We start from the raw sequence: 24,251 nt of genomic DNA, 5'->3' as shown, positions 1-24,251 counted from the left end.
AGAAAATCTATTTAATATCTTTATTGTACCACTTGTGATGAACAAAAACAAATGACAAAGTATACCATGAAATTGAAGATACTCCAATAACATCTTTCCAAAGGCAAAAGTAATTTCCAACTTTTCTATGTATCATTTTTGTGTAGGTTACTACATTCACAAAAGCGTTAACTTTGACAATAACAACAGAGAATTGGCTACTAACATTTGTACACGATTTCACTTTAGCCATTTACAAAGCATTGTTTGGTTTTGTCATTCAGTAGTAATTCCATGATGGAGAAAAAGTTTCAACTTAAAAATGTAGACCCGAAACTACAGTTCTTAAAGCACTGTTCATCATAATGCGTTTCACTAGATTAATACAGAAATATACACAACAGTATTTCACATTTCAATAAATGAAAAGTACAATTACTATTCACAAACAATAGTTTACATTGTAAGTAAAAATAAATGGGATGAGCACTAATGACGTTCTTGTATACACCAATGGTCCTAGGTGAAAGAAATTTCTCACTTTCTCCTTTTCTTATCCCGTCCATGGTCACCGCCACTGTGTTTCCTTTTCTTGGGCGATCCTCGGTCCCTGTCCCTGTCGCGCGAATGTCCTGATTTGTGAGGCGATTTATGTGAGGATTTATGAGAGGATGATGAGGATTTGTGGGAGGATTTATGGGGCGACTTTTGAGGGGGCTTATGTGAGGATTTGTGCTTGCTCTTGCTGCGCTGTTGTTGTTGTTCAGGAGCATCGCCATAAACGTCCCGTTCCATGTCAGCTGTAAATAAACAGTACATCGGTTAAGTACAGCCTGTATAGAAGTAAAAGATAGTGTAACCTCTGTGAGCCTGTATAAAAGTATTAGTTTAAATGTAGTGTGAACTCTCTTAACTGGTACAGTCAAAACTGGTTGTAGGACCACCTGCTTTATAAGGCCACCTGAAGCCACACTCCAAAATCCCCCGTATGTTTTCACTATATAAATTACATTCATTAAGAGGCCAACTCTCTTACGAGGTCATTAATTTTTTACCCCATGAAGCTATATAAACACTTATTAGCAGCCACTTATCCCATGTCTCTGACACTTCCACAAATAAATATTCAAAAACAAGGCTTTTTTATTACATACTGAAGTTTAAAGAAAAACTGACAGCCTCTCATATTTCCGTCATCTAATCAAAATACGTATTACATCACATGATTGCCTTATGTGTTTGACACAATTAATAATAGATACTTGAAGAAAACCCATTATTCTATTGGTCAAATTCTGACCAAAAACACTGGTTATTATGAATTCACAGTTTGCATCTACACACAAAGGGATAAAATCAGTTACAATTTGTATTCATTTTGAATTTGAAACTGCACGTATTTCTATTTTTACGAACAATTATTTACACAACATTGTTAGTAAGTTTCTTTTTTATTTTGATTATGGGTGACAGTAAGACAAATCGCAAATGGAATCTAAAAGAATGTGCCAAGTGTATTCAATTATTAGAAAAGGGTCGTAGTGCAAGAAGTGTTGCCAAGAAATTTAACTGGATTGACACAAGTGGAAATGGAAAATATTAATTACTGATAACAAGATTGTAGCAGTGTATTCAATTGCTAAAAATGCAAAAATATAGAGTGATTGGTGAATGCTACAAGATTAAGTATGATTTCCTATAGTCTCATAAGGTAGAAATAATGTGTTTTATGCACTCTGCTTTCAAATTAAACTTGATATCCTTCATAAGAACCATTGTTTCAACATTTTTTCATCCTTTTTGGAATATTAAAACAATAGTATTAAATGTTGTCAATCTTATTTGGGAGTAAGAGTGCATCTTTAAACTTCTCTAATGATGATGATCGGGTTAAGATGACCTATTGTCATTTAAATGATAAATAATAGACCTCTAATCAAACAAAGCTTAAGTGGCAGCAATTTCCAACCTGCAATAAGTGGCCACCTGTCTTAAGCAGCCAATATGACATTTTCCAGATGGTGGCCACTTAATACAGGTTGGAATGTATACGTTTGTAGTGTTATCTCTCTAAACCTGTTTACAAGTTTAAGTAAAGGTGTAGTGTTACCTTTGCGAGCCTCATCCTCCAGTTCGTCCCAGTCCTTGCCGCTTTCTTCACTCGAGTCAAGCTCCTCCTCACCATCTGTAGGTAAGAAATGGTATGTACTGAGTGTATACATTATGCTATTACTGATTGAAATGTGATAAAACAGCAGATACATGTACTTATATGCGAAATAAAATGACGATATTACCTTGAATGACAATATAAACTTATCAACACAACATCATGTTACAACTACCTAGTCAACATCAAAATTGTGCACACTTTCTCTTGTCTGCTCCATTTTCTGAATAATCGATTTGTTCCACACTGGTTTCTTTCTCTTCCAAGCCACCTTTCTCCATACCTTTGTCCCACCCCTTCTCCCTCCCCATACCTTAGCCCTGCCCCCACCCCTTACCCAAATCCTTCTGTTCATCGCACCAACCCTCCTCCGCTCCCCAATACCTGGCTTCTCCTCCCCTTCTACATACCCAAGTCCATATCCCCATCCCAGCCACCCTTTTCTACTTCCTACATACCAGAGTCTCCTGCTTCCTCTCACTCCCCTTAACCCCAATACACGAGCCCTCCTCCCCTTCCCCATATCAGGTCCTCATCCTCATCTCAGCCACCCTCCTCTTCTACCACCATTAGTCTTCTCCTACTCCCTCTCACTCCCTCGACCCCAATACCCGAGTCCTCCCTCCCTTCCCCATATCAAGTCCTCATCCCCGCCACCCTCCTCTTCTACTACCATTAGTCTTCTCCTACTCCCTCTCACTCCCTCGACCCCAATACCTGAGTCCTCCTCCCCTTCCCCATATCAAGTCCTCATCCCCGCCACCCTCCTCTTCTACCACCATTAGTCTTCTCCTACTCCCTCTCACTCCCTCGACCCCAATACCTGAGTCCTCCTCCCCTTCCCCATATCAAGTCCTCATCCCCGCCACCCTCCTCTTCTACCACCATGCTTCTTCTGCTCCCTCTCACTCCCCTCGACACCAATACCTTAGTCCTCCCTCCCTTCCCCATATCAGGTCCTCATCCTCATCTCAGCCACCCTCCTCTTCTACCACCATTAGTCTTCTCCTACTCCCTCTCACTCCCCTCAACCCCAATACCTGAGTCCTCCCTCCCTTCCCCATATCAAGTCCTCATCCCCGCCACCCTCCTCTTTTACCACCATGCTTCTTCTGCTCTCTCTCACTCCCCTCGACCCCAATACCTGAGTCCTCCTCCCTTCCCCATATTAAGTCCTCATCCCCGCCACCCTCCTCTTCTACTACCATTAGTCTTCTCCTACTCCCTCTCACTCCCTCAACCCCAATACCAGAGTCCTCCTCCCCTTCCCCATATTAAGTCCTCATCCCCGCCACCCTCCTCTTCTACTACCATTAGTCTTCTCCTACTCCCTCTCACTCCCTCAACCCCAATACCAGAGTCCTCCTCCCCTTCCCCATATTAAGTCCTCATCCCCGCCACCCTCCTCTTCTACTACCATTACTCTTCTCCTACTCCCTCTCACTCCCTCAACCCCAATACCAGAGTCCTCCTCCCCTTCCCCATATTAAGTCCTTATCCCAGCCACCCTCCTCTTCTACCACCATTAGTCTTCTCCTACTCCCTCTCACTCCCCTCAACCCCAATACCTGAGTCCTCCCTCCCTTCCCCATATCAAGTCCTCATCCCCGCCACCCTCCTCTTCTACCACCATGCTTCTTCTGCTCTCTCTCACTCCCTCGACCCCAATACCTGAGTCCTCCCTCCCTTCCCCATATCAAGTCCTCATCCCAGCCACCCTCCTCTTCTACCACCATTAGTCTTCTCCTACTCCCTCTCACTCCCCTCAACCCCAATACCTGAGTCCTCCCTCCCTTCCCCATATCAAGTCCTCATCCCCGCCACCCTCCTCTTCTACCACCATGCTTCTTCTGCTCTCTCTCACTCCCTCGACCCCAATACCTGAGTCCTCCCTCCCTTCCCCATATCAAGTCCTCATCCCCGCCACCCTCCTCTTCTACCACCATGCTTCTTCTGCTCTCTCTCACTCCCCTCGACCCCAATACCTGAGTCCTCCCTCCCTTCCCCATATCAAGTCCTCATCCCCGCCACCCTCCTCTTCTACCACCATGTGTCTTCTGCTCTCTCAAACTCCCCTCGACCCCAATACCTGAGTCCTCCCTCCCTTCCCCATATCAAGTCCTCATCCCCGCCACCCTCCTCTTCTACCACCATGCGTCTTCTGCTCCCTCTCACTCCCCTCGACCCAAATACCTGAGTCCTCCCTCCTTTCCCCATATCAAGTCCTCGTCCAAGCCACCCTCCTCTACTACCACCATGTGTCTTCTGCTCCCTCTCACTCCCCTCGACACCAATACCTTAGTCCTCCCTCCCTTCCCCATATCAAGTCCTCATCCAAGCCACCCTCCTCTACTTCCACCATACCAGAGTATTCTGCTATCTCTAACTCTCCTCAAGCCAAATACCTGAGTCTTCTTCCTCATCTTCCCAGTCTGACTCCTCACTGTCCCCGGAGCTCTCCTCATCTGAGCCACTTAAGTCTGAGCTTGGATCAAACGCCTCATCTTCTTCATCATCATCATCGTCCTCCTCTGCCTGGATTTTAAATAGCAGTAGATGATCAGTTTAAATGATACGCACACAGTATTGACCATTATCACTTTCTAAGCGTTGTCTTTTTGTCAGTCAGTATTAGTTAAAGCACAAAGGAGAATAGGGCATTTTCTTACCCAAGTTTAGTGCTCTTTATAAGGGTGCTTTCCCTGCTACAAAAGCATATAAATTATCCTTTTACTGAAGTTAATTCTCCTCAATAGGATAGTCATTTCATAATAACCAATAAGTTAACAGAACCTTCACTGTTTAGCCTAGTTTACTCTTCCATTATATATAAACTGGTCATTTACTTGATAATTCTACTTTATTTTCAATGTTGATTGTGGTGTCAAGTATATACTTCACAGTGATTTTTTTGGAATTATTTAAACTGCATGTGCCTTGCAAATTGGGAAAAAAAGTTGACTTTGGGAAAAGTACAAAATGAGGCCAAAACAGCTAATATAATGGCAAATATACATGTTTTAACTTGTTTATGCATATATTATGCAGTTAAAGAATAAGTTTTGTCAAGATTTTGTTTATATTTAAAAAAAATTAATTGCTTTTTTATTCATTCACACAAGGGGAAACAGCCTTTAGAAGGCAGTAAATTGCACCAGCTTCAGTAAATATAAGTGGAATACTATATCAAAAACCATATTATTCAAAGATAATAACCCATCGCCCGGATATTTTAACATATAAAAATATCAGATTTTTTGGCATGCCCCGATTTGCTTCGGGCTTGTCCTATTTAAATCAAAATGAGCAAGAACTCTCAAGCCCAGGTGAATTATCATATAATTCAATGATAAACTTACATCACTTTCAGGGGCCAGGAAGGACCAGCCACCATTGTCAAAGAACCCCTCAGGGTCGTCCGTGATTGTTTTCATGATCTTTGTCCAGTTGAGAGACTGCACACCGTCTGTGTAACGCAGGTCACACGAGCTGGAAGGGGTTCAACAAGTTTTCATTTTCTGATTCAAAACTGATTCATTTTGATTTTTTTTTTTCTTAACTCAGAATTGTTTTACTTTCTTAACTGTTCATCATTTCATATCCACATAAACAGTAAACAACTGTGGACAACTGCAGTAGAAGCTGCTTACCTGCCCGCCACAGCCGAGCTCAGAAATTGACTACCGGTAATGAAGTCAGACACATTCTTTTAAGAATTTATATTGCAATTTGTTTAGGAATTAACCTTTCAATATTATTTTGTTATCAGGAAAAATAAAGAATAGTCATGTACATTTAAGTAATTGGGTGATAAAAAAGATAAACAGACTTTACTTGCATGTCATTAAATGCTTCATGTCAAACAAGTCAACTTCATGTTAACTATCCAATAGTCTTACTTGAGCCATTCTTTGACGTTATCGAGGACCTGTACAGGTATGGAGTTCACCATGGCAACCTTCTTGGTATAGTCCTTGAAGACGAACACCATGTCAAAGTTCTTGAGGGAGAATGAGACACGCTCAAAGTGAACCAGCTCCACCCCGTCCAGGGAGATCACAAATGGGGGCTTAAAACAGGATATAAATATTGAAATATGTAGAAGTAAAATTCAAAAGACTTACATTTGGTAGTGAACAGGTATTTCGAAGTTTGGAAGTGATAGCTTTGATAGTTTGCATGTAAGTGACCAAAGGAAAAAACTTACAAAATCAGACTAGCTAAACATTGCAAAGTCCAAAAAAACACTCCCCTACCCTTCCAAATGTGTGAGTCAAAAACCCGTTTGATATATTGAAGTCCATTATCCATTTATTGTCTGTGATTTTTTTTTTAAACTACTGTGAAATCATTAATGTTCGTGGGGCATTAATGTTCGTGGTTTTCGTGGGTTGGGTGATCCACGAATTCAAGATCCCACGAAATATAAACCCTTTATTCACTTTTTCAATTGCCTTTCCCCATCTGTATTTATGATCAGGGTACATCTTCTTTTATTACCTTTATTCCCAATTAAATCGATAAGTGACATGGGTATATGCACAAATTGGCATGTCGTACCACATTAGCGAGTGTCATAAACCGAGTGACGTAGAAGACGGAAATCACGGGCCAGCGCGTGGATATTATGCAGACGATCTAGGACGATCGCATCTTTGATTTATTTTTTTCAAAAATGAAAATCCACGAATTCAAGTACCCATGAAATTGTTTTTTTTCGGCAAACCACGAAATTTCATGCCCACGAACATTAATGATTTCACAGTAACCAACAAAAGTTAAAGAAACTATTTTTACCCCAAACAACAGGCAAGACTCAGCATATTAGGTATTAGATGAACAAGTTCCCCGAGTTTCAAAGTGATAGCTTTGATAGCTTCTCTGTAAGTGACCTAAATGCAAAACTTATCCAACAGCTCCGATGTCAACCATGATCAAGTGATGACAATAGTTCATCATTTTTTCCAAAAAATCAGACGAGCTAAAAAATCTATACCAGTAATAGGACAGATAATACACTTCCTGCAAAAATATAATTCTGCAAATTCAAATACTAGCAGTAGTTTCTGTGAAGTTCTGTGAAGTTCTTTTAAAATCTCCTATGATTTATGTAGTAAACATATAGCTAACTTACTGTCAGAATAAGTTTTGCTTTTCTTTTACCACAGAGACAATAACACAGCTCATTACTATGCGTGTAACCAACAGGCAAAAACATAACCGAAACATGGTGTTTGTTGATATCCAAGTTCTATTAAAACTTCAGGCCCCAAATAGGGGTCAAAGCGGGTGAAGCATCCTGCTGTAGAATCAAATCAGCCTTTTAAAAGACTGTGAAACCTCTCCTGACTTTAAATTTGAAGCAAGCTGGAGAGTCAATACTAACAACAAATACCAAAAGCAACAAGTTGACTTTTTTTTTAATCAGTTAAAAAAATTTTTTAAACAATGATTGACAGAAGAACTTCAGCCTGTGTTTGGAGAATTATAAGTTTATTTGTTCTATGTATATATAAGAACATGCCAAATTGGTTACTGTGAAATCATTAATGTTCGTGGTTTTCGTGGGTAGGGTGATCCACGAGTTTAAGATCCCACGCAATATAGACCCTTTATTCACTTTTTCAACTGCCATGTTATGTACGTACTAGTGTTACAGAAGTCGCAGTATACAGTGTTTATACCTGTCTCACTGTATATTTTACTATCATTGTTTTGTTAGTATATTATATCTGCCTTTAACAAATAATAAACCAAATCAATTAAATGTGTTTTTATGAACCAAATGACAGAAGCATGTGTTTAAACGTGTGCTGTTAATGAAAAGCTCCAGGTTTACAAGATGTGCGTGATGAGAGTCGGTACTCAATTTTTTTATTTAATGAAATCGATCACATTGGAGGTTACTGAGCACCCAACTTTACAAAGTACAAAACAACGCGTTCAATATATTTATTAAACAAAAAACGTGTGAATAAATATTGAAATGATCTTGTTTACTCAAATATACGCACCTTTTCAGTGTTTTTACAGTTTGCAAAATTCTTAATTGGTATTCAATGGCTTCCCCTATATATATTTATGATCAGGGTACATCTTCCATAATTCCCAATTAAATCGATAATTGACATGGGTTTATGCACTAATTGGCATCTCGTACCACTTTAGCGAGTGTCATAAACCGTGTGACGTAGAAGACAGATCATGGGCCAGCGTGTGGAGATTATGCAGACGATCGCATATTCGATTTCTTTTTCAAAAATGAAAAACCACGAATTCAAGTACCCATGAAATTGTATTTTTTCGGCAAACCACGAAATTTCATGCCAACGAATATAAATGATTTCACAGTATTCACTATGTGAAAACCTGGTTAAAAATTGGTCCCTGGAGCGATTAGATCAGCAGGAATCCACGAACAAATCACATCTCTCCTAGATCAGTAGCCAGAACACTGTACTGTAGGTACCTACCCATTCAGTGAGGTTGACGAGGCAACCAGATGTGGGTTGTAGCAGGACAGTGGACCGGAAGGGGGCGCCATGGAACCCAAGCTCTCTGAACGGTGTGTCGAACTCTACCTGGGTCTTTGTCAACGCCTCCACCTTTTCACAGAAATTCTTGAAAGCAGACTTCAGCTTCTGTCTCATCTCACGCTCAGCCTGAAATGTAAACAAACAGTTAAGAGTCAACTTATTTGTTTGATAAAGATCATGATAACAAAATTTGATAATTAACACTGACTGTATATGCCTTGTATAATGTAGATTATACAATCAAATATAAAGCATACTATGATACAGTAATCACAAAGCAACCAAATACCAACATGTTCTCTGCCTATAGAGGATATACATTTGCCTAGGTCACACGATTTCCAGTTTTATCTAAACTTTATATACCAGAGAGGCGTCTTTATATGAAAATACCAGGGAGGCGATCTTTCATATAACTAGAAATGTGTCCATAGGACACGGATGCCCCCACTTCGATTTTTTGTCACAGAAAATAAGCCATAATGATTATTCAGGATAATCTCAAGTCTTTTTTTGCAAATAAAGGGCCGTAACTCCTAAGTGACAAAAGCGATTTCCATGGCTATCGAACTTGATCAAGATATTATGGTCACAATCATGTATGTAAAGTTTGGTGAGGATTGGACACATACTTTTCAAGAATTAGATTGGAAACATATATTTTTGAAGTATTTTTGGCAAAAAAGGGCTGTAACTCCTAAATGACTAAAGCGATTTCCATGACTATCGAACTTGATCAAGATATTATGGTCACAAACATGTGTTTAAAGTTTGGTGAGGATTGGACAAACAGTTTTCAAGAATTAGATCGGAAACAATCTTCGGGACGTACGTACGTACAGACAGACAGACGTACGTACGGACAAGGGCAACCCTATATGCCGCCACTTTGTGGGGGCATAAAAACTTCTTTGTTATCATCCAGTTTTTCTCAGATTTTTAAGATACTCTTGCCAATTTCATTTCCATAGCAGTATATCAAGCGTGATATTTTCTCCAAAGTAGATGGTAAGTGTCCTTTAGTCTTACCTCAGAATAAACCTCTGTTTACTCACCTGTTCAGCACGGAGATCATCACGATCATGCATGTGCTGGTGTTTCCCAAGGTCAGTGGTGATCTCTCCAACCTCTGTGTAGAACTGGACATCCATGTGCTTCTTCTTACCAAACAGGATAGCATGCTGAAATACACACATCACTTGTAAATAAACGTTCTTCACTAAATCTCTCACATATTATTTGTATAAGATGATTTTAATTTTTTTTTTCGAAGATGAATTATGTTTAAACCAAGCTGTGACTTAGCTAGTTTTTGCTAGTATTTTCTTCATTCATGAATACAATGTTTTAAATTGTAAGTAAATCTTGGACGTCTTCCCTGGACATGTTAACATAAACTCCTACATGTATATTACACATGTACAAAGACATTAGAGAAATATTCTCATGAAGGATACCATGCTTAATTTGAAAAAAAAGTTAATCACTGTAAATCTTTAAGGACCAACCACTCATTTAATATTTGTGGGTTTTCTGCTTTTATATACATGGTTACAATCTTGTTATCAGTCATTTATGTTTTCCAAAAAACGCATGATTAAAAATGTAGTTAAGTTTAATGTTTATCACTCAAAATTTATGTGTGTTATGGATTTTAAATACGAGTATCACTTTAAAGGTATCCATTGTTAATGAGCACAAAAAATAGACTTCTAGTCCCACCAGACAACAGAACTACTCGATGTAGCTTCCACTCAATCAATGGAATCCAGTGTAGTCAATACACTTACTAAGACCCAAAACTATCCAGGTATTATAATCTCACCCCGAGATGGAAGTGTATTATTATCTCACCCTGAGATGGAAGTGTATTTATATATCACCCTGAGATGGAAGTGTATTATTATCTCACCCTGAGATGGAAGTGTATTTATATCTCACCCTGAGATGAAAGTGTATTTATATATCACCCCGAGATGGAAGTGTATTATTATCTCACCCTGAGATGGAAGTGTATTTATATATCACCCCGAGATGGAAGTGTATTATTATCTCACCCTGAGATGGAAGTGTATTATTATCTCACCCTGAGATGGAAGTGTATTTATATATCACCCTGAGATGGAAGTGTATTATTATCTCACCCTGAGATGGAAGTGTATTTATATATCACCCTGAGATGGAAGTGTATTATTATCTCACCCTGAGATGGAAGTGTATTTATATATCACCCTGAGATGGAAGTGTATTTATATCTCACCCTGAGATGGAAGTGAAGGAGGATAATCATTTCCCCGTCACAAGGCATGAAGAAAGCGTTCTTGATGTTGTTGTACAGGACGTCCACCTTGTCGCCACGTACAGACGTGAACCGGAAACCTGTTTAAAAGGAATATACAGTGACTAGTCCTAAAATCTGTACAGCACTTTTCATCATGTGTGCAATCATAATAGGCCGGTATTTTATAAAAAAAAATTAGTTCTTTATTATACTAACAATATCATCTTGAGCATTTTAATCAAATCATAACACTTGTTAGCATGGCAGTAATGCTACGGAACCTTCAGTTTAACTAACACAAAAACTATCCTACCATTGGTGTGAGCCTCGAGAGTACCAGAGATTCTCTTGGACACGATGTTGGGTCGAATGTACAAGTCCTTCAGTTTAGGGTTACCTCTGTTGGGGTTCACAATGAGCGCATCCTGCTTCACTATACCCTGAAAAGTTTAACCCAATATTCTAAATTGTGTTTTTGTTAGTGTGTAAAACTTTTATTTGTGCCATCACATTCCATGCTGTCAATATCTTTATTTTACATCAGAGTACATTTAAATGAAAATGTATGAAAAAAATCCAATTTATCCAATATGTAGAACTATATGTGACTGTCATATACAGAAATTATTACTAGAAATTATATTTAATATTAATGTATCTATTTAAAACCTCAACATTCTTTAATAATAAATCAGAAAAAAAAATAACTAAAAGAAGAACACAACAGATTCGATATTGCTACGAATCTATGATTTACATAACATAATCAGATATCTCCCCCTCTTTTATCTCCCCCCCACCCCTCCCTCCGCATTATGTACATCACCTCTTTCTCTTTTTCCTCCATCTCACGAGTCTTGAACTTCTTTTGCACTTCCTTAATAAGCCTGTGTGCAGTGTTCAGGTTGGACGAGGGCGCGGAGATCTCACCAGGCTCCTTCGTGTTCGAGCTCCGGTATGTGCTGCAAGGGGTAGGAGAATATTGTTCAATGATTTCAACATGAAATGAGTGCCACTATAGGCCTGATAGAATCTACATGAAGTAACTCTGATGATGCTCCTTTGTGTATAAGCTCTATTATGAACTGCAACAGAGATGATAGTTAAATCTTAAATGCTTTCTACATGATAAATGCGTTCCCATTACTGGACCTATCTACATCATTTACAATGTATATGAAGTCAAACATTGTTCTATTAAAAACATATTTCAATGTTTATGATGGATTTTTGTTAAAATTATAGAATGCATAACATAAACATGTTGATGTATGAAAAGCACAGTTACATTTACTTGTATGTTGAAATAAGCAACATGTTCTTTTTCCGACAAAGAAAGTTAAGAATTTAAGCATATCACCTAAGCAAAATTTAAAACAGACTGAGTGCTGGACAGGATATTGCTACCCTATGGTTATCAAAAAAGTTATTTTAACTCACATTTCCTTTAGGAAAGTGGCATCAGGCTGAGGGAAAAGATTTCCTTCATTACGCCCAAGGGCAGACCCAGGGTGGAAAAAGTTGATACGCAGGTATGTGTAGTCCCCCTCCACAGACTGGCTGATGTTCTGAAACATTCATAACCAGTCAGTAAACACTGAAATCAGATTCAATAAATGAAACTGAAGGAAAATTTTCCTCTTGAAAGTCCCACAACTTTACTGTGAAATATTGAATTCTATCAGTGAAATAACAACAGTGATCTCAATGAAAACTTTAAGAACTACTTTTAAATTAAATGTAGGAACTTTCCTTCGATCAAAAAAGAGAACTTACTTTTGAAACAGCAAATTATTGTCAAAGTGTTCAATACCGATTTTATTCTTGGACGATCAGATAATTAAATTAGAACATGGTTGTGAGGACCCAACTTCAACTTACCAGGGACGATTGGATAATCATTAATGTCAAGCCCTGAGGTGATGTATGACAATCCAAATACAGAGTTAATAATGTGAGAGACTCTAACCTTGACAGAAGATATGTGGAAGGGAGTTGGCAATCCAAATATCGGCAAAATGATCGTCTCATATTTCTTGTCTGAAATTATCAAACAATATACTTGCATATTACCTTTACGACTGTTATAAGGAGAACAATTAGTGTCATATGTATGGACATTTCATTCCTTGTGAATGTAAGAACCAGATGGTGTTTCAAAAAATATATGCAATTTACTTCACTTGTATTTAATTTGATGCAAAAAATACACCAAAGCTTTATGAGATGTTTTGAAATTAATATTTCCCTATAGCACTTACCAACAAATAATTTCAGTTCCTTTACTTCAGATTCAGATGGTAAATGTGATAACGTCTTGTACGATATATTTGACTTTCTCATCCTGAAATGGAGTAACAAATATTAGGCGGCAATCATAACATGGACACAGCACAGAGCAACACTGGTTTCTAAAGACAGTGTACATTGAAATATCATAAAGAAATGTACTTCATCCAGAAACATTTTATTACATTAAATAACATGACTCTGTCTGTAAAAAAATCCGAAATGAAACACTGGTTGAGGTGATCTATTATTGCGTGACAAACAAGATTACATGTGCCTGCCTAACAACCAAAAGCTTCTTGGTTCAATCCAGAATAGTGACACCTCAAGGCCCCTCAAATTAGACACCAGTATTTAAAACTTTTTTAACCTATAGGAACTCGCGAGTGATTTGAGTAACACTACCATCAGTAAGCATACATAAGCAATGACACTTAAACAGACCAAATATTCTTTAAACTGCCCATAAATTTTCTACTTTTTGCCATCCGTGCCCGTCTGTTTCCCCCGCAATCTCTCCCTTGCCTCCTCGTTCAGCCTGTCTGCAAGCTCCTTCTGGTGCTTCAGCCGTCTCTCCTCAGCTGTAGCATCAGGCTGAAATAAAACATACATGGACATAATAAAATACAAGGCCAAAATTAATAGTTTGTATTATGCTTCCCTACCAACACTTTTAGGTGAGGGTAATGTAGGTTGTTTTTTCTCTCTTCCTAATCCATTATGAAATTTTTATCAAAAAGGTATTTAAATGCCAAACTATTTATAAATTGTGGTCTTAGGATGCCTTTTAGAAAGCTTTTTGAACAAAGATAGTAATTTAAAAGTTTTTCAATATTTTAAGACATTCATGTATTAACATTTGCTTATATTACCTTTATGGCATATCAATATTTGTCTTGGAATTAAATCCATCATGGCCTGTGATTCTGATCCTGCCACGTCTGAGGAAGACCGCAGGGAGCTCAACGTTGTATAAAAATTCTAGATTTCTTTCCTATAACCATTCTTATTTCAGTATCTACTAAATTAGTTTATTGTATTATTTAATGTAACTACCCGGGTCCTGTTTTCGAGCACTGCATTTCTCCGTCCACGCCCGAGAAACTCAGGAGGCTGTTCCTTTTTCTCTTCTTCCTCTTCGTCCTCCTCCTCTTCATCTTCATCCTTCAGGAAGATTCCAACGTGCTTCCAACGCTTCTTCGAGTTTGTCAGCACTGATGCAGCCGCACCCTAAATGGAAAGAGTAACAGAAACAAGTTGCCAGAAATATTTGGACAATTGAATGAAATATGCATGGACTGAAATGACAGCTGATTTGTCATTGGATGCATATGAGGCAGGTCATCTACTGGTCATACCTAATCTTCATGTCAAGTTTGATGACCATAGGTCCGGGAATTGTTGAGTTATCACTCGGACAAGCTTTGGTCTTCCAACAGACCGACCGACATGTGCAAAGCAATTATATAACCCCTCTGCTTCGAAGGGGGGCATAATTAAACTAGATGTTCACTGAAAACTGATACTTCAACTCATGCATTTAGTGACATATAAATTTCTACTGTCTACTATATAAGAAAATAAAATATGGACAATCAGAAAACCTTTTTTCAGCTTACAGTCACACTGACCTTGACCTTTGACCCACTGACCTCAAAATCAATAGGGTTCATCTGCTGGTCATGACCAATAAGCCTACCTAGTATGAGGTCCCTGGGTCAAAGCGTTCTCAAGTTATTGATCGGAAACCGTTTTTCATGTTAAGGTCACACTGACCTTGACCTTTGACCCACTGACCTCAAAATCAATAGGGTTCATCTGCTGGTCATGACCAATACACCTACCAAGTATGAGGTTCCTGGGTCAAAGCGTTCTCAAGTTATTGATCGGAAACCGTTTTTCATGTAAAGGTCACACTGACCTTGACCTTTGACCCACTGACCTCAAAATCAATAGGGTTCATCTGCTGGTCATGACCAATAAGCCTACCTAGTATGAGGTCCCTGGGTCAAAGCGTTCTCAAGTTATTGATCGGAAACCGTTTTTCATGTTAAGGTCACACTGACCTTGACCTTTGACCCACTGACCTCAAAATCAATAGGGTTCATCTGCTGGTCATGACCAATAAGCCTACCTAGTATGAGGTCCCTGGGTCAAAGCGTTCTCAAGTTATTGATCGGAAACCGTTTTTCATGTTAAGGTCACACTGACCTTGACCTTTGACCTCAAAATCAATAGGGTTCATCTGCTGGTCATGACCAATACACCTACCAAGTATGAGGTTCCTGGGTCAAAGCGTTCTCAAGTTATTGATCGGAAACCGTTTTTCATGTAAAGGTCACACTGACCTTGACCTTTGACCCACTGACCTCAAAATCAATAGGGTTCATCTGCTGGTCATGACCAATAAGCCTACCTAGTATGAGGTCCCTGGGTCAAAGCGTTCTCAAGTTATTGATCGGAAACCGTTTTTCATGTTAAGGTCACACTGACCTTGACCTTTGACCCACTGACCTCAAAATCAATAGGGTTCATCTGCTGGTCATGACCAATACACCTACCAAGTATGAGGTTCCTGGGTCAAAGCGTTCTCAAGTTATTGATCGGAAACCGTTTTTCATGTAAAGGTCACACTGACCTTGACCTTTGACCCACTGACCTCAAAATCAATAGGGTTCATCTGCTGGTGATGACCAATACACGTACCAAGTATGAGGTCCCTCGGTCAAAGCGTTCTCAAGTTATTGATCGGAAACCATTTGGTATTCCGACCGACCGACCGACAGACAGACAGACCGACCGACCGACCGACCGACATGTGCAAAACAATATACCCCACTTTTTTCAAAAGGGGGCATAATAATTGATTGTGATAGGCAAACTGCTTGTTTCAGCAACAGACCGACACCAAAGTGAAGACCAAATGACTGCATATATAAATTATTAATAAGATTTTGATTACCTGCATTAAATGAAAGAGATGTAAGTGTATTCACTGGTATTTTGTTGGGAAAAAAAGGATTATCATGACAAAAGCATTTGGTTCTCAGATTAATTCTAAGAGTGGTGTGCATAAAACCTCTGTAGCAAGTAAAACTAACAAGTGTTAGTTTAAACATTATATATTTTACAATGATTGCGTAGAAAGTTATGATTACTTATATTAAGTCACTCTTGTTGCATGATGTTTTGCGAGGTTGTAGTCTTGTGGTATGTTGGAAACCTAAGTATCCTGAATGACTACAAACCAAACTAACATGCGCCCGGGCTGGGAATCGAGCCCAGGTTGCTTTGGCGAGAAGCGAGGCTAGAATACCGCTTGTTTACCTAATACCCACCTCATTTACTAGAACAGTATCCCCAATAAAGAGAGCATACTTCTTGCCAGCAGAGCCTTTACCGTCCTTGTTATCCAGCTCAGAGAAACCAACGTTGATGTTGAACACCATACCTGCGGATGAACAAGTTGCTAGTATACATGTAGGTTTTAGCCTAAGAATAACGAAAGAGTACTGCACCCTGTCTTCTTTTAAGCAACACTCATGCAGGCTAAATACTGCACTGCATACTGATTTAGATGTTAAAAAAGGTCAACAGGGTAAAATTAAGAAAAAATGAGAGGGCCAGAGATCAAACATTAATGCCCTTTTTCTTAGCCAATGAAGTGGAATAACTTAACAAATAACAATGAATAGAGCCCGAGTTGTAAATGTGTCTTGATATTCATGTGTGCATTGTCTCTCGTGCCATTGCTATGATAACACCAATATTTTTCTACGAAAAAACAGACCAGCTTGAAGTATTCCGAAACAACTTTCTTACCTTTCTTAGCTGTGATGTTTGACTTGTTAGTGATTAGCATGGATCCCTCCCGGAACTCAATGCCCATACCAAAGCCCACGTTCTTGGTCATCCTATCTAACAGAGAGCCGGACTTGGACTTAACCATTCCGGCTGCTGCATCAAACACCGCACTCAGCTTTGTACCTGGAAGAGCCAGTTATACACAGAGGTAATTCGCGTATGCATATTAAAATAACATCAACAGTCTAGAACTTAAACAAGCATTAAAAAAAAACCCAGATTAACTTGAAGATTTTAGTTAAACAACCTTTAAAACTAAAACACAGTCCTTTCAATCTTAAGGTATTTGCATCAACACAAATTAAGTTTTAAGCATTAAAACAGTGAGCAAGTAAAAAAGCTTTGAGATGACAGGAATGGACAAGTGGTGAGCGTACATGCATATTTCAGATTTACCCTTGATACTTCTACTGTAAGCAAACAGTTTAAGCTCAACAGAAGTAAAAAAAAATCCAAATAAACATGTCCAGGCTACTTTTATTGTACATAATTGAGCTTGAAACAATTTTTGGCTATCAATTTTCAGAAGACAATTTTAATTAACTGGATACAGGTAAATTATCGCCAGGTGATCTTTTGGTTAGTTTGCACATGGAAGAAAATTAATTGGTCAACACTCATTATTGGATAAATACTGAGAAATCAACATCCTCAAATCTACATTTCGATTGAATACTTCCAAACCAAATAATAAAATGGATTTAAACAAAAGACTGTAGAAAATCTCTTATAGGTGCAATCATTCCTAGAATTCATGATAAAATACCCATCCTGGCTCGTTACTCAAAACGTCTTAAATTGAAGAACAGCTTACCATGCTGGAGTTTCTTCTGGATCTCCTCCTCGACTTCGAGCAGAAACTCGTAGTACTCCTTCATCTTGTCAGTGGGGTCGACCATTAGGGTACGTACGATGTTAGAACAGTAGGATTTGTATCGCAGACCCATGCTAATAATGATTGTGCCAAAGTCAAGGTTCTCATCCGAACTGAAAATTGGACCATAATCTTACAAAATGAACATATTGTTTCCTTAATGCAAGAACTCAATATCAGCTTTTATATATATAAATATATATGCAGTTATTGCTCTTAGGTGAAATATAAAAAAATATGTTAAGATCATTTGTCAGACTCAGATTTTAAATATAACAAACAGTTTAATCAAAGTTTGACATGCTTTAAATGATGTATTACAAGGACTGGACTGTTTAACACTACTAATAAGAGTATTAGAACAAAATATACAAATACAAATCTGAATTTACAATAAGGTCAGTAAAGAAACCTCAGTACATGTAAACCTCTAGAAAGTAAATTTGATAAAACAACAACTACATGCAACATGAAATCACATGTCAACATTTTCTGAGTCAACTGACCACTTAATCCCAGCTCAGCCATACCTGACAGTGGAGAATTTGAGGCTGTATTTTCCCCCACTCTGTATGATGGCTGGGTAGCACATATCAAGCTGGGACGCATCGATTCCAGCAGGTAGGAATTTCTTGTTCTTTAAAGCCTGTTCCACACCGTCAGCCAGCTTAGAGTGCTTTACTTTCTGTGTAAATGAGTAAACAAATCTTATACTCATGGTGGTGGTAGGCAATACATAGTCAATATAAAAATCATCAATTCTTTACAGAAACTTTCTTATAAATGTTCTTAAATCAAAGCCGATGAATTGCCGTTACTGTAAGCCTGATGAGGTATGACATTTTGCACAAGGCAAAACTGCTACAAAGTTATTCCTTGTAGACACAAGAGATATAGAAGACCACTACCACAACCCTCCTTGCCTAGGGGACACAGAGTTGCACTTTTTAATAATATCATTAAAAAGTTTTTATCCAAAATTGACTAAAAGTTTGCTTGCATACAGGCCCCCTTTCAGAATGAATTTAAAATCACTGATTGAAAATAGCATTAGCCCACACATTGGATGACTTTCATCGATTTCTCTTTACAGTGGTTACCTTGTCAGCATCAATGATCTCCATGATCTGTTCCTTCAGGTACTTATTAAAGACATCACATGTGGCATAGCACGCCTTCTGTATCGTCTTCAGCTCCAAATCTTCTTTCGGAGCCATTACCTCGGCCATGGACGAGCTCACATCGATCTGTAGGAGGAAGACAACATCAAACCTTTATTATAGTTGGTCTGTACAGGGTTCTCAATATGTTTCGGTTGAACCATCTCCAATAGTTAAGTAACCGACCAGTTCCTACTTATTTTACTTAAAATTCATTTAGTTTTTCAAATTTGAACCGGCCCAACTGCCATTTGAACCATCCATTTTGGCCGGCAGCCGGTTCTTATTGAGATCATTCTCTATATATATTAAACATTTGGATATGAGAGTATTATTTTAGTTGGCTTGTATATATAGAACACTTGGATATGAGAGTATTATTATAGTTGGCCCGTATATATAAAACATTTGGATATGAGAGTATTATTATAGTTGGCCCGTATATATTATACATTTGGATATGAGAGTACACTAGGAAAGATAATTGGATAGATAAAATACCTAAGTCCATTAATATGAGCTTAGTATGCAGGCAATAATTTTAATCATATTCTGTGGCTGCCTATTATCTTAAAGTTCAATTCCATACAGTCACATGCCAATAGTTTGTCACATTTTTTATTCAGTTCAATTTTCATCTTACTGCTCATATTTTGTTAACAAATTACTCATCATGACTTTGTTTTTTTCCATTTAATATTTTTCTAATAAAGCATCACTATTTTGTTAGAGGACAGCAGATTTTTGTAAGGTGTAAATAGATATCTTCATGTTACAGTGGAACATGTACACATCATATCATACCAAACATTCAATACCAGTCGATATTTTTCATTCAAATTTAAACATTAAAATCCTGTAATAGAGCAATATTTTGTACTGATATGACCACACCAATTTATATCTCTATACGCCTTTCTTGGAGTAATTTCATCATATACCAAATAGAGCTTTCATTTTATAGACCTATATCTGTATTCCACCAGTGTTCTGAGATATATAAGAGTGTTTTTTTTATCATCTTTCATCTGTTTTGGTAAAAACTAGGTGCCATCTCTTAAAACATACAATAAATAAAAGAACTATTGTGCGGCCATATTGTCTGACCAACCTTTTCAAATCCTGTCCCTTTCAATGCTGACCTCCAAGCGTCCATGAAGTCTCCCGGAAACTTGTCCTTAGCAAACTCACCAAGTGTTTTGCCCTGAAAACAGTAAGAACTTAGAATATGATTTGTTCAACATGAAATGCACCAGTGACATAAATGTATTTCATGTCAGCATAATGTCTATACAATAGAAGAATTAAATGAACAAAATATATCTATTATGAAATTTGTATGGCAAGTTGGTTCATGTCGTTATTCAATTCCCATCATTATTTCAAATACATCTTCACGCCATGATACAGTTTTAACCTAGAGTCATGGAATGGTGCTGCACCCTGTCTTTTTGGGGTAGCGGTAGCAACCTCCAGCCCTTATGGAGACCAGCACAGGCAGTGAATTAAATGCTAAAGACTGTCAAATATTGTATTTCTTTTTATCCTAACTTAAAAAGTTTACAAATTCATACATACTTCACATATTTGGCAGATGAAACCTTATATATCCTCATTTGAACACTGATAGCAATGATTTAAACCTTTTTTTATGGTTTATCCCGAAATCATTTCAATATACATAAGTGAACATGGCATATTCTATGTTACCTTTCTACTCTTTTTTATTCCTTCTATGATTTTTCCGAAGTTGGCTTTGTCCTTGTCTGCCTGAAATGGAAATAAATAAGAACAATCATAAACAATGCTTTCAGTGTGTGTTTTTTGGCCCTTTATGGGCCTAATTTTTTCCTGATTCCCAGTGCTTATACATAAAAAAAGGAATGAGAAATATTTACATTGAAGAAAAATAATTATATATTTGAGGAAAAATAAAATGTTGAGTTGAAAACTTATTTAGGTAAGAAATTTGATTCTTTTGTAAGTTGTTGTTGTTGAGTTTATAAAGGTCTGCCAGTGCCCTATAATGGCTGCATTATGGCTTGACCCCGCCACATCCCCAAGTGTGACTTAAACAGAATTTTGAAGCCAAACGGGGAGTTTTACTCCCATCGGTTAATGGGATATTCGCCAAAGGAGTCATTTTGTAACCGAAATGCCGATAAAACCGGCTATGAATGACATCTAGAGTGGGCCCACAGCTCTACACTACTGAATGTTGTTATTGTTAGGGTTATAGAGGTTTGCCCGCACACTATGGCTACATTATGGCTTGACCCTGTTACATCCCCTAGTGTGACTGAAACATATTTTTGAGGCCAAAGGAGTTTTATTCCAACCAGTTTGTGGGATATTCGCCAAACGAGTAATTTTGATCCCAAAATGCTGCAGGCCCTTCAATGAATGTAATTGTCTTTTGTAAGGGAAACCTGATACAAATAAGTATGTAATGAAGTAAGTTATTATATGATGTGACCAGTTAGACACTTGAATGAAGACAATGACTTAACTTATGACATGGTTTTATGAATACCGACCCAGAGTCACAAATCTGGAATCTGAAAATGTGCTTGAAGCACAGTCACTTTATTTTTTGTACTTCACAGAAAGGTATGTTCAAAACTTATGAGGACTTAAAATTAACACTTGAAATACCCATAAAGTTAGTCTAATTGTATAGCTGTCCACCTCTCATCTGAGAGATGTGGTTATGATTCCAACCAAGGGTACTTTTTCGTGGCATCTCAAAAAGACAAAACTACTGATTTCTACCCAGGGAACAGACTCGAGAGCATATCAGCTATCTTTACAACCAAGCTACAATAAATCAGTGTAAACAAAACAAACACTTATCAAATAAGCATCTCACCTTGTCTCTGACAAGCAGCTTGATGCCGGGGACGCCACTGTCGTTTTCCTTGCCCGGATCCACTTGTCTCAGAAACTCAATCTTCTTCTTGCTTGCAAGCATGTACAGCGTCTTGTCGCCTAACACCATCAGCGTATCAGCCAGCTCATAACCAAACAACCATGTCTAAAATAAAAAATAGGCCAAATACAGGTCAAATCAATAGTCATACAAATGCATAGATTTTATAATGATTAGGATAAACTTAGACCACTTGATACTTCAGGAATCCAAGAAAACAAATGACTAATTTCTAATATCTTATTACTTCTTAATTTATTATTAAAATGTTTTTATAATTTATAATCAATAAGGTATAAGCTTATAATAGACAATATGGTTTCAGACTGCTATATAAATGAATTGTGCAGCAGTAAATGGCCAGGACTGGATAAAAGAACACTGTCGCAATAATTGATCGAATCAAAGTTATCATTATTGATAGTAAATTTGAGTGGCTGCAAAACTAGCTAATGTGTATTCAGTGTTTAATTTGAGTGGCTGCAAAACTAGCTAATGTGTATTCAGTGTTTGCCAGATTCAAGTTTGTTGAAAATGTAGGGCAAGTCAATTTTGTGCACCGCTAGTAGAGGTTCAGGTTCACTAGCCCTGCCTGTATTGGTCCCAGCCTGTATTGAGGTTGTAAAAAACTGTTGTTTTCGAATAAACAACTAATTCATCCATTACTTGTGCTTTTTTTAATATTATATAAGTGATTTCTGAGTACATGATAACAACATCTTTATGTATTCATACATGCCATATTTTTTGGAGACCATTCCATGAGATTTGGTCAAAAGGCTTAAAATTTAGGGGGATTTGGAAAGTATTCCGGGGGATTTTATATCGAAAGTATAAGTTCACGAAATATCAAAACATGTACCCTACTGATTGGCAGTTTGTGCAAGGCTGTATACACACCATCAATCGATAATCCAGATGCAAAATACAGCGCATCAAATTCCTTACCGTAAACACGCGGATCAAATCTCGGGTAATAAAACCAGTGACAACACGCTCGTAAGCGGAGGTTTAAAAAAAAAAATCTTTTTTTTTTTGGAAATTCCGGGGGATTTGCATCTCCCGCCAGGAGACCGGGGGATGGACCGAAATTCCGGGGGATTTTTTCCCCCTCCGGGAGATATGGCATGTATGTGTATTACCTGTATTGAAGTTGTTTTTGAGTAAACAACTTCTTCATCTTGACCATTGGCAACAACAAGAGCATCCATCTTGCCCAAAGGGTCACTTTCAGATGCTTTCTGCAAAAACAATAAGATTATTTCTTTAAACATATTGTTTATATGCTTTCTAAGATATCCCAGTGATTGAACATTGATTTATTCAGCACATGCCAGGTACCAATCAATTAAATATTTGGCATGTCAGTACACAACCACAGGGTTCTCAATAAGTTTCGGTTGAACCGTCTAAAATAGTAAAGTAACCAACCAGCTTCTACTTATTCTACTTTAAATTCATTTAGTTTTCCATATTTGAACCGGCCAAATTGCCATTTGAACCGTCCATTTTGGCCGGCAGCCGGTTCTTATTGAGAACACTGCAACCACCTGGTACACTGGCAAATGCTAGGGTCCAGCTTGTGAAGCAATATTAACAGTCAAAGAGATATGCAGAAGTCGATTTTTGGTATTTTTTTAAAAGCATAATGAAAACATTTATACACATTCAAAATTCGAGCCACTGACATTGACTCTGTAATTACAGATTAGGTAACAAATTCTTAATGACTAAGAAGGGGTCGCTCTCTCCGGTCTTTATAACCATTAAGATTTTACCTTCCGCCATTATGTGAGATTATAAAGTCCGTACGACTCTAAATTCAAGTTATAAATTATCAAACGATCCAAACTTCAGAAGATTGCTTTCTTTCTTTTTTTCCCCTTTTTTTCAATGTGCATTTTCACATATCATCATTTTTCGATCATTACCTGTAATCATTTATCAATTGTAATACTCACATTCCATGCCGAGTATAAGGACTTGATTCGACGCAAAAATGCGTCTTTATCTACGTGTATATTCGCCATTTTCTTCTAGTTGTTTAGCACATTTTCCAGTGTTGTTTTCACCAAAATGGCGCGAGTGTCGGTTCAGGCCTTCGGCAAACTTCGGCATAATCCGTTCATTTTCGTTTCAACATGAACTTTTGACCCTGGGTTTCCCACC

General features: G+C 38.0%; 1 protein-coding gene across 1 annotated transcript; it reads right to left on the bottom strand.

Annotated features, from left to right (window-relative positions):
- Positions 1–6: 6 nt before the first annotated feature.
- On the bottom strand, positions 7–24,199 carry LOC128242701 (FACT complex subunit SPT16-like). The gene is made up of 25 exons (XM_052959954.1): positions 24,044–24,199; positions 23,225–23,323; positions 22,023–22,187; positions 20,864–20,923; positions 20,265–20,357; positions 19,094–19,240; positions 18,524–18,678; positions 17,934–18,106; positions 17,078–17,242; positions 16,594–16,706; positions 14,312–14,485; positions 13,734–13,849; positions 13,228–13,310; positions 12,936–13,006; positions 12,407–12,534; positions 11,793–11,928; positions 11,280–11,406; positions 10,946–11,064; positions 9,741–9,866; positions 8,623–8,811; positions 6,049–6,218; positions 5,509–5,638; positions 4,555–4,684; positions 2,090–2,164; positions 7–779 (listed from the first exon to the last, which is right to left on the bottom strand). Exons 1-25 carry the CDS (start codon positions 24,110–24,112, stop codon positions 517–519), a joined length of 3,276 nt encoding a protein of 1,091 aa, XP_052815914.1. The 5' UTR covers positions 24,113–24,199; the 3' UTR covers positions 7–516.
- Positions 24,200–24,251: the final 52 nt, after the last annotated feature.

Source organism: Mya arenaria, chromosome 8 (genome assembly GCF_026914265.1).
Source record: "Mya arenaria isolate MELC-2E11 chromosome 8, ASM2691426v1".
NCBI lineage: Eukaryota > Metazoa > Mollusca > Bivalvia > Myida > Myidae > Mya > Mya arenaria.
The sequence above is the reverse complement of the archived record's forward strand: the minus strand, read 5'-3'. Positions and strand labels throughout refer to the sequence as shown.